General features: G+C 50.7%; 1 protein-coding gene across 1 annotated transcript in view; it reads left to right on the top strand.

The window, feature by feature from the left end:
- Positions 1-221: 221 nt before the first annotated feature.
- XXYLT1 (xyloside xylosyltransferase 1) overlaps positions 222-10,846 on the top strand; it is a 171,139-nt gene continuing 160,514 nt past the window's right edge. Inside the window, exon 1 of the mRNA XM_030328639.1 lies at positions 222-754. Within this exon, the coding sequence (XP_030184499.1) occupies positions 254-754 (501 nt within the window). The 5' untranslated portion in view covers positions 222-253. The remainder of the gene's footprint in view (positions 755-10,846) is intronic.

The following is a 10,846-nucleotide window of genomic DNA, read 5'->3' as shown; positions in this document are numbered from 1 at the left end:
TCTCCAAGTCTGAATACTTACTTACCCGCCGGCTCGGTCCTTCCCAGCTCGAATCCCTCTAAATCTAGGACCCAGCGGCTGCCCGGCGGCCCTGGCTCCGCCTCTCCGCGCATCAGCGCCCGAGGATTGGCTCCGGGCAGCGCGGCACCGCCCCCGTTATGGCCGCTGTCCGCCGCCTAGGCTACTAAGTGGCTGCCAGGGTGCTGGTCTCGGCTCTCCCTACCCGGCTGCTCGGTCCGCCGGCCCGTGGCGCATGGGTCGGCGAGGCGGGCCCCCATGCGCTCGGGCCATGGCGCGCCTGGGCGCTGTGCGCTCCCACTACTGCGCGCTTCTGCTGGCCGCAGCGCTGGCCGTCTGTGCCTTCTACTACCTCGGCTCGGGCCGGGAGACCTTCTCCAGCGCCACCAAGAGGCTGAAGGAGGCCCGCGCCGGGGCCCCTGCCGCGCCCACGCCGCCCGCGCCGGAGGTGGCGCGGGGCTCCGTGGCGCCGGCCCCGGGCGCCAAGGCCAAGAGCCTGGAGGGCGGCGTGGCCGGACCGGTGGACTATCACCTGCTGATGATGTTCACCAAGGCGGAACACAATGCCGCGCTGCAGGCCAAGGCCCGCGTCGCGCTCCGCTCCCTGCTGCGCCTCGCTAAGTTCGAGGCGCACGAGGTGCTTAACCTGCACTTCGTGAGCGAGGAGGCCAGCCGCGAGGTGGCCAAGGCCCTGCTTCGAGAGCTGCTGCCGCCCGCCGCCGGCTTCAAGTGCAAGGTGAGCGGGGCCGCGGCTGAGGGCTCCCGGTGGATGCCCACCACCGCCCCCCTCCCCCCGCCATTCTTCTCGCTTTGCCCGAAATGGGTGTTTGCTGTACGCCGGGGGCGACGTCCGGGGGGGCGTGTCCGGGAGTCCGGTGCACTCGGCTGGTGCTGGAGTGGAGCCGTGGAGCCGGGGTGTCAACCGACTACCCCTGATCCGGTCTCCCCCCATTAAGTCCCTGTTCCCTCTAGAATTGGCTCGCCCCCCTCTCTGGTAGCCTTGCAGGATTCAGCACTGTCTTCACTGCACTTCTTTTTATTCTACTCAGTCTTTGACTTTTTAGGTTGGACCAGGTCATTTGAAGGCACCAGTAGTCATTCTGTGCAGAGTCTGCTGGACAGGTCTTAGGTCGCTTGAATTGCTGAAATCGCAGTGACATTCTCATAGCTCTTATGGTATTTCAGTCAGAACTGTCTAAGCCCAAACCCAAACAGTGTAAACTACCTCATCCCCTCTCTGTCTTCTTCCCTACTCTCGAGGGTCACAAACCCATTTAGAGAAGCCACCAGTTCCTCTCAGGGAGGAAGAGAAAGCCCTAAAAGGTACAGATATGTATGATCTGGGGAGAGCACAACAGAGCTGGCCACCTTGTCCCAGGCGGGACCAAACTGCCTCCGTGGCAGCTCCCACATCTCCGCATCATCTCCCTTGATCTCCTGGCTCTGCTTGTCAGAGATACTGTTCCTGACTTAGTGTTAATTACTTCAGTCACATTGCTAGCCTCATTTTGACCTAATGGTTGCACAGAGGGGATCCAAATTCTGATTTTTGGGTAGGACTAGTAGGTGATCCTAAAGGATGAAGTCTGATGGTGGGAGAAGGAGCAGTGAGGCAAGAGTAATAATGTTCCATGTGTTTGTGCCCAGTGAGCGACAAGGGGAGCTGCTGCCAGGATCCTGTAGGGTTCCGGGGTCTTTGGTAGCTCTTCGTTACCTGCAGAATCAAGCCCCAGCTTCTAGGAGGGCTGTGTTGTGGGCCTAGCCCTCCTCTCCAACCTGGCTTCTTGTCCTCCTGTGTGCACCTTAGATCTTGACTGTGCTGAATGTGCCTTTACACAAGCTCTCTGCCCAGGATGTCCTTCCTTTCCTCCTGGACCCTTGGCCAGTCTTTACTTAGCTTTCACCCCCCCCCCCAGGAATGTCCCTAGACTTGGGGACAATCTGTGCCCAGCCCTCCACAGCTTTTTGTTCCTGCTTCCCCCCCATAGCATACAAGGTCTATGTCCTGCCCAGAACAAATGAGTCTATCTGGAGCTCACCATAATCAGGGAAGGGCACTTGGGCCATGGACTTCATGCTGTAGGAGGCCAAGAATTCAGGTCCTTGGGACCTACTGTCTGATCTGGGGTTTTTCACTCTGGGGCCCATCCTGATTTACCTAATTGGGATCTCAGGGTGACACCTGGCAACTTGTCCCACGTGATCCCTAGGACTTTAATGCTTGAGAAACTCTGTGTTGGTTCAAGGGAGAAAGCCAAAAGCCTGTGATCAAAGGGCTGTTCTGGGCAGAGCTGGGATTTGACCGTGTCTCCAAACCCCACCCTGAAGGCCAGCATTGTCATCTTTTCACTTTACGGAGTCAGAGGAAGCAGACTTCCAGATCTTTACCTGTCCCTTATCTCGAGCTCCAGCCACAGCTTCTTGTGCACTCAGGGCTTTCCAGCTTCCAGGCCTTTGCTATGTTGTGCTGCGGTCTGTGCACAGAGGCGCGTTTGGGTGCACAGAAGTAGTTCACACTGTTTGGCCATCTTCAGATGTCATTCCCTCTTTGGAGCTTCCCGGGGAACCCCCATCTGCAAGGTACGTCTTCCTCGCATACCCTGGTGCTATGAGTGTATCAGGTCTTCTCTCCCATCCCCGTGCATGATGCCTGGTGCATACTCAGCGCCAGAAATATTGGCTTTAGGGCCAGGCTCCCATCGTGGTGTCTGCGTTTCATTCTCCCTCCCTCTGCTGGGCTCAGTTCTGACAGCCACAGGTCCTCAAGGCCTGGAAGCAGCTGCGGATGACCTGAGGGAATTGATCCCACCTGTGTTGAGGCATCACAAATGAGGGTCGGGGGGGGCTTTGTAGCCAGATGGCTGTGGTCAGGTAAGAGTTTATCAGTGTCAGCGTAAAATTGTTCCTGTTACTTTTGAGTTCACATTTTATGAGTCTGTTTTCTGTTTGTGATAAACGGTGCTCTTTTTTTCTTTAAATGTATGGTCCTAAAAGGTTTGCTTCATTTTATTGGGCATCTTAGTTCTTCCTCAGGTTTGGAATATTCCTGAAAGGAATGCTTCTTCTGGCATCATTTCACATATGCTTTTCCCTCTTCCTGAAGTACCCCTGCCCCCACCCCCACCCTAACCTCTATCCCTAAATTCCGCTTTCAGGTCTCAGTGTAAATGTTATTTCCTCGGTAAACCTTCCTGAGCACCTGTTACACACTCTCATAGCACCAAGTACTTTTACTTGGTAACATTTATCATTGTTGTAATTATATAATTATTGAATGAATTATTTGTCTACCTTTCAAGACAAAGTAGACAAAGGGCATGGACGCTGACTTAAGTGTTGTATCCCCAGCACTGAACATCATGCCTTACATATGGGAGTGCAGTTTTTTTTTTTAATTTTTATTTATTGTTTTGAGAGCGAGAGAGAAAGAGCAAGCAGTGGAGGGGCAGAGAGAGGGAGGCAGAGGATCCAAAGCAGGCTCTGTGCTGACAAAGAGCCCAATGTGGGGCTCGAACTTGTGAACCATGAGATCATGACCTGAGCCAAAGTCATACGCTTAACCGACTGAGCCACCCAGGCGCCCTGGAGTGCTCTTTTAAAAAAACATTTATATTAGAGAGAGAGAGAGAGAGTGAGTGTGCACACATGCGTGTGTGCATGGGAGGAACAGAGAGTGAGGGAGACAGAGAATCCCAAGCAGGCCCCACACTGTCAGCACAGAGCCCAACTTGGGGCTCAATCTCACAAACTGTGGGATCATGACTGGAGCCGGAATCAATAATCAGACACCCAACCGATTGAGCTACCTAGGTGCCTCTGGGAGTGCATTTTATACTGAGAATTGTCCTTTTGGTATTAATTAAGAAGAAGGAAACTGTAGAAATTCTCACCCTGGCTGCATCAGGCCTGGGACCTTTAAGAGCATATAACGTAATGGGTGAGGAGACTTGCCCAAGGCCACTTGGGGGGTTACTGACCTGGCTAGGACTAGACCCATGTCCTGGGCCACTGTCTTTCCCTTTGTGCCATGTTTCCTCTTTAAGTAGCACTTTATCTTCTAGCAGGTAAGGTGATAAGGACAGTTCACTCCTAGGGAGAGTTGCCTTGAAGTATGTTAGAACATCTTGGGGACAGGAAGGCAGCTCCTTGCCTACCCAACTATCTGGAGACAGCCTCCAGCCTCAGGGTGGGCTCTTGGACTCCACCACGTCTGTAAGATGCAGAGCAGAGGTACAGTGAGCCAGCATGGAAATGTTCTCACACCCAGAGGTCTCTTCTAAGGCCATTTTCAAGTGAAACAGAAATACCTTTTAGCTGAGATGGTTGCAGAAATAGATCACAGAACATTATTAGTGGCCTTATATTTTGGTTAATTAAATATTAGCTAAAAAACCATTCACTTAACCAGAAAAATCTTGTGTCGATGATTATTATTTTATTTTAGAGAGAGCACAAGTTGGGGAGAGGGGCGGGGGGGGGGGAGAGAGAGAGAGAGAGAGAGAGAGAGAGAGAGAGAGAGAGAGAATTTTAAGCAGGCTTTACTCTCAGTGTGGAGCCTGATGCGGGGCTCAATTCCATGATCCTGGGATCATGACCTGAGCCAAAGTCAAGAGTCAGATGCTAAACTGACTGAGCCACCCAGCTGTCCCCTTGTTTCGATTATTACTGAAAGTCTTTCTAAATCTAGTTTGTCTCCTAACAGTATGGAAGTCCGTCATCTGTTCACGTATTTAATAAGCATCCAAACCCACTGTGTTCCAAGGTCAGGTTAGTTGCTGCTTCTGGCCTGTGTAACAGCTCCATGGACTGACTGCATCACAGTCAACCTGGGCATGCTTATTAAAAATTCAGGATCCCCGGGGCGCCTGGGTGGCGCAGTCGGTTAAGCGTCCGACTTCAGCCAGGTCACGATCTCGCGGTCCGTGAGTTTGAGCCCCGCGTCAGGCTCTGGGCTGATGTCTCAGAGCCTGGAGCCTGTTTCCGATTCTGTGTCTCCCTCTCTCTCTGCCCCTCCCCCGTTCATGCTCTGTCTCTCTCTGTCCCAAAAATAAATAAACGTTGAAAAAAAAAAATTAAAAAAAAAAAAAATTCAGGATCCTGGGGTGGGGGGGGGGGGCTGGGTGGCTCCGTTGGTTAAGTGTCTTGACTCTTAATTTCTGCTCAGGTCATGATCTCACGGTTTGTGAGTTTGAGCCCTGCGTTGGGCATGGAGCATGCTTAGGACTCTCTCTCTTTCCCTCTGTCTCTCTCTGCCCCTCCCCACTCGTGGTCTCTCTCTCTTTCTCTCAAAATAAATAAGAAAAAGAAAGGTTCAGAAGCCTGGGCCCTGTCCCAGCCTGTGGGTCAGAATCTCCTGGGTGGGGCCTGGGAATCCGAGTTTGTATAGAGCTGTAGAGGCAGGCACGGGTGTCACTGCTGTAAGGGATGGAGGAGCGCCTGGGCCGTCCTGTCCAGCTTTCTTACCCAGGTCAGGTATGTTCTCTACGACGCCTGGCACATAGGCATTCAGGAAACATTTGGCTGAACAGCTCTCTGTCATCCAGGCTGTCCTAGTTCTGCTGGCCTGGGAAAGACTGCTACATTCATCTTGTGAAAATGCTTTTATGGTGTGACTTCCCCTCAGAACCTCCTGACTCCTGGCGCACTGTCATCTCAGGCTTCTCCAAATTCTAGACCTACTGCAGCTGACTTTGGCTTCCTTGCCCAGCCTTTCCTCCCTAGGCTGGGGGAAAAGCTGTCCCTTCACATGGGGTTTTGCTCACTCTGCTTCTGAGCCATCTGTTGCCTCATTCTGTTTGTCAGGAGGAATCCTGCTCTTCTAAAACTTAGGTCAAGACTTACCTTTCTCATAAGCCTTCCTTGCTATATTGAGTTTGATAGAATATGCCAGAAACCCCAAATTGTTCCGGCTTCAGCAAGATTGAGCCTTATTTCTCATCTGAATGGAAGTTCAGAGCTAGCCTTTCCTGGTGGCGTGGGGGCTTCGTGAAGTCATCAGTGTCCTAGGCTCCTTGCAGCTCCCTGTTTCACTGTCACTGGGGACTGGTCCTTGTCCTTTTGGGCCAGGATGGCTGCTACCGCTTTAGCCATCACATCTGTATTGTGGTAGCAGGATGGAGGGAGAATCAAAGAGTGCTGAGTTAAAAATAGGGGTCCTTGGGGCGCCTGGGTGGCGCAGTCGGTTAAGCGTCCGACTTCAGCCAGGTCACAATCTCGCGGTCCGTGAGCTCGAGCCCCGCGTCAGGCTCTGGGCTGATGGCTCAGAGCCTGGAGCCTGTTTCCGATTCTGTGTCTCCCTCTCTCTCTGCCCCTCCCCCGTTCATGCTCTGTCTCTCTCTGTCCCAAAAATAAATAAACGTTGAAAAAAAAATTTTTTTTAAATAAAAATAGGGGTCCAGTTAATAGGAAGGAGAGGAGAGCAGGTTTCAGGGTAGACAACCAGCCATCCCTGTCCCACCCCTCAGGAGCCCACCTTGGGCATCACCAAGCACATGTTATCCATGGGACCCTGGGTTCACAGCTATGGGGACACAGACACGGGTCAGGCACAGCCCCTGCCATCCAGGAACCCACATCGCTTAGTGTCACATTTACATACAGCTTATCTTGCTGTAAAACTCAGCAGGTCGGACAGGAGATGGTCCTGAGGGAGTGAGCGCTGAGTTCCAGCCCCAGCTGGCCAGTTACTAGCTGGGTGACGGTGGGTAATCCCCCGAAGCTTCCTCTGTAAGTGAGGCTCACGCACCCACCTCCCATGTAGCAGTGAGGATGAGATGCTGCCATTCTGTAGAGCACTTAGCCCAGTACTGCTTTGTCTCTTGCTACGGGGGCAGTCTCCTAGCACGGTCCCACTCTGCTGACTTCTGGGGAGATCACCACAGTGAGCAGGCCCCAGAGCTCCTGGCATCACTCAGCACCGACAGGACCCATGGTCATCCGCTCCTTTCTCTGTGGGGTGGCCAGCTCCCTGCAGAGGCCTGGCGGGGCTCACCAGTATTGCTCACAGTACTGCTGCTTTGTGGTGTTTCTCCTGTTCTGTCACTGTGTCATCACTCAGATGGTAGCTGCCCAGGAAGACCTTCCCCAAACCCCTTTTCTAACACATCTTCACCTGAGCCCTCATTATCTTTCCCGTCACCTGCTTTGTAGCACATCCTCATTTGTTCATTCACTCAACAGATGCTGAGCGCTTATCCTGTGCCTGTGACCAGTGGGAACGGAACAGAGTTTCTGCCCTGGTGGAGCTTACATTCGGGGGTTGTGGGGGAGGTGCGGGAGAGAGACTTGAAACAAAAAATCAAGTACATACAGAGCCAGTCAGTGAGAAGTTTAGAGAAGGTAAAGGGCATGGGGAGTGTACGTGTCGGGGGTGGGCAGATGGCTGTTTGGTATAGGTGGTCAGGAAGGGCCCTGCCAATGAGGTGACGTTTGAGCAGGGACTGAGGGAAGTGAGCATGTAGACCTTTGGACATTTAGAAGGGAGAACTCTAGGCAGGGAAAACTGCACGTGGGAGTGTGCTCCTCATGTTTGAGAAAATAACAATCCTCACTTATTCGCAGGCTACCTCTCCCTACTAGAATATAATCTCCAGGAGGGCAGGGACATCACTTACCTTCTTCATTGACGGAGGTTGGCAGGAACCCTGTCAGTGCCACTCCTGCCTGCTTCTGGTCCAAGTTGGAGGTGATAGACTTGAACAGGCAGCCTGCTAACCTGCAACACAAGAATCAGACAAACTTCTGGAGGGACAGGCATCCCTGGACAGCCACTGGCCTCCCTGCGGGGATGGGCAGGCTCTCCGCAGGTAATTCCAGAAGAGGGGAGAGGAAGGGGCCAGGGCAGGCATGCCTTCCAAACTCACTCATCAGATCAGTTTCTTCTCTTGCCTGAAAGGAGGTGTTCGTGTTCACAGTGGAGAGCAAGAGGCCAGGAGTGCAGAAGACACGAAACAGTGGGAACAGAGGTGCTCCCTCTGTCCCCCGTCACCGTTATCTTAGCACAGCTCCTGGCACATTCAAAGCGCTCAGTAAATGTTCACAGTTGGTGGACTGATGGCTGTGTTAGTCAAACCCAGGAAATCCTGCCAGAGTTCTCCGTGATCTGCCCCTCTCCTGTAAATCCCGTCTTCCTCAGCATGAGGCTGGGTTGCTCAGTCCCCAGATGACAAGTTAGGAATAAGAAGCCACGTGCTTTCTGCACTTAAAGCACTTGTTGGATTCCAGGAGGAGCGAATGTTGAGGACTAGGGTGTCTGGACAGAGGCTCTTTGCACACATTGGGGCATTTCCAGGGTTTCTGCATGAGCAAAACTGAGTGGCTTTGAAAAGATGAGCACCTCAGCCCCTAGCCGGGGCTGGAAAGAAGCGTTAAGACCTCCATTCTGGCTGTCTTACTGAGGAAGCTGTTGACAAACAGGTGACACTGAAATGCAGCTTCTCCGGCCTGCCAGAGTAGTGGGCACCTTGCATTGGAATGAAACGTGAATAAGTTAGACAGTCTGGGAAGGAGGTGATTGGAAAAACGCATCCTGAAATGAGAGGCTCTTTGGAAAGGTAGGATAAGGGGCACCTGGTGGCTCAGTCAGTTAAGTGTCCAATTCTTGATTTTGGCTCAGGTCATGACCTCACAGTTCATGAGTTGGAGCCCCCCGTTGGGCTCTGTGCTGACAGTGCAGAGCCTGCGTGGGATTCTGTCTCTGCCTCTCCCCTGCTCACGTGTGGGTGTGAGCACGAGCACTTTCTCTTTCTCTCAAAACAAACAAACAAACAAACAAACAAAGATTGGCTGACATTTTATACTGTAGAATTTAGAGAACAATGTTATCTACCAAACACACTTACTAGTGGAAGTCTTTTAAATTAGAATATGTTCATGAAATAACTAGTATTTTGTGTATCAATGCATGCTTCTCATGAAAAACTTCAGTCATTGATCTGTAAGGAATGTGGTATTATCGTATCCTATACAATAGACTCTGATAATTTCACAGATAATAACATTGATAATGTGTTAAAATGAGAAGGCAAAACCCATAACATAGGTCAGGGATCATCCTCTAGATGAATCACACTGATACATGGGTGATTGGTAAATGCTCTGAGGGCCTCAGTGTGCAAATGGAACGTTCAGGCTTTGGACATCAGTAATTCCTCACTGTGTTCTGTTTTCTGTTCCCATAGATCATTTCTCAAAAGACAGATAACCACATTTTTTTTTTTTTTGCAATTAAATGGAGATAGAATTTACATGCCATAAACCTCACCCCTTTAAAATAGTTCAGTGGTTTTTAATATTCATAAGATTGTTCAGCCATGACCACTAATTCCAGAACATTTTCATCACCCCCAAAAGAAGCCCTGTACCAATTAACAGTCACTCCCCGTTCCCCTTTTTATCTCGCACTGGCAAGCATGAAACCGCTTTCTAGTTCTATAAATTTGCCTGTTCTGAACATTTCATGATAATGGGCTCATTCGGTGTGTGACCTTCTGTATCTGGCTTCTTTCACTTAGCACGTATCAGTACGCCATCCTTTTTTGTGGTTGAATAATATTCCGTTGTATGGACAGGCCACATTTATCCGTTCATTAATTGAGGGACATTTGGGTGGTTTCCCCTTTTTGGCTATTGTGAATAATTCTGCTGTGAACATTTGTTTATGAGTTTTTATGTGTATGTATGAGTATATACTCAGGCATGGAATGCCTAGGTCATATGTTAACCTTTGAGGAAATGCTAGACTGTTTTCCAAAGTGGCTACACCATTCTTCATTCCTACCAGCAGGGTATGAGGGTTCCAGTTTCTCCACATCCTCACCAGCACTTGCTGTCTTTTTTTGGTTAATATTTATTTATTTTGAGAGTAGCGTGGGGGTGCATGAGTTGGGAGGGGCAGAGAGAGAGGAGAGAATCCCAAGGAGGCTCCACATTCACAGTGTGGAGCCTGACATGGGGCTCGATCTCACGAACGGGGAGATCATGACCTGAGCCAAAATCAAGAGTCAGAACTCAACCAAATGAGCTACCCAGGCGCCCCTCGTCTGTCTTTCTGATCATAGCCATTCTCAATGTTGTTAAGTAGCATCCCGTTTTGGTTTTGATTTGCATTTTCCTAATGACTAATGGTGAGATGATTATATATTGATAAGGACAACTGTGTAAATGTATTTGGTATTTTTCCTGTGTGTTTACCAAAATGGATTTTACAAGAAAGACCAGGTGTCTTGACTCTCCCCTCCCCACCTGGAAAGATGTTACAGCATCTCTGGAAACGCTTATATTCTGAAGCATACAGTTTAGAAATTTCCAATGTGTATAGTAATGTTGTCCCTAAAATCAATGAGGTGGTGTTACTAGTATGAAGACTTGATTAGGAGAATAATTGTAACATTTGTTCAGCGCTTTAGCGTATATAAAAATGCTTTTACAAACGTCTCACTTGAGCCTTACTGTGACAGGGGAGGAGCCCCTGAGGCTGATAGGTCAGCTGACTTACCTGAGGTCTCAAACAAAGTCTTGGGGCTGGACTGTGTGACATGCTTTAGGGAGGGGTTGATGCCCACAAGAGTGGGAGCCAGTGAGGGCTGGGCCATAGCCCACCTTGAAATCTGTATCGTCCCCCTGCCCGGAGGCCCCAGTTACATCAAACTGAACAAAGACCGAGCTTGTAACTCTCCCTTGCCTTCCCAGAACACTGCAGAACCACCAAGTTTTGGAACTGGAAGGAAACTCCGAACCTCTGGGTACAGTGCCCTCCCAGTGAGCTGGCAGACCTGGGGTGGAGCAGGCAATGACTTATTCAGTGCCACACAGAGCTGGGGTTAGAATC

Source organism: Lynx canadensis, chromosome C2 (genome assembly GCF_007474595.2).
Source record: "Lynx canadensis isolate LIC74 chromosome C2, mLynCan4.pri.v2, whole genome shotgun sequence".
NCBI classification, from domain to species: domain Eukaryota; kingdom Metazoa; phylum Chordata; class Mammalia; order Carnivora; family Felidae; genus Lynx; species Lynx canadensis.
This window is presented reverse-complemented; position numbering and strand designations above follow the sequence as displayed.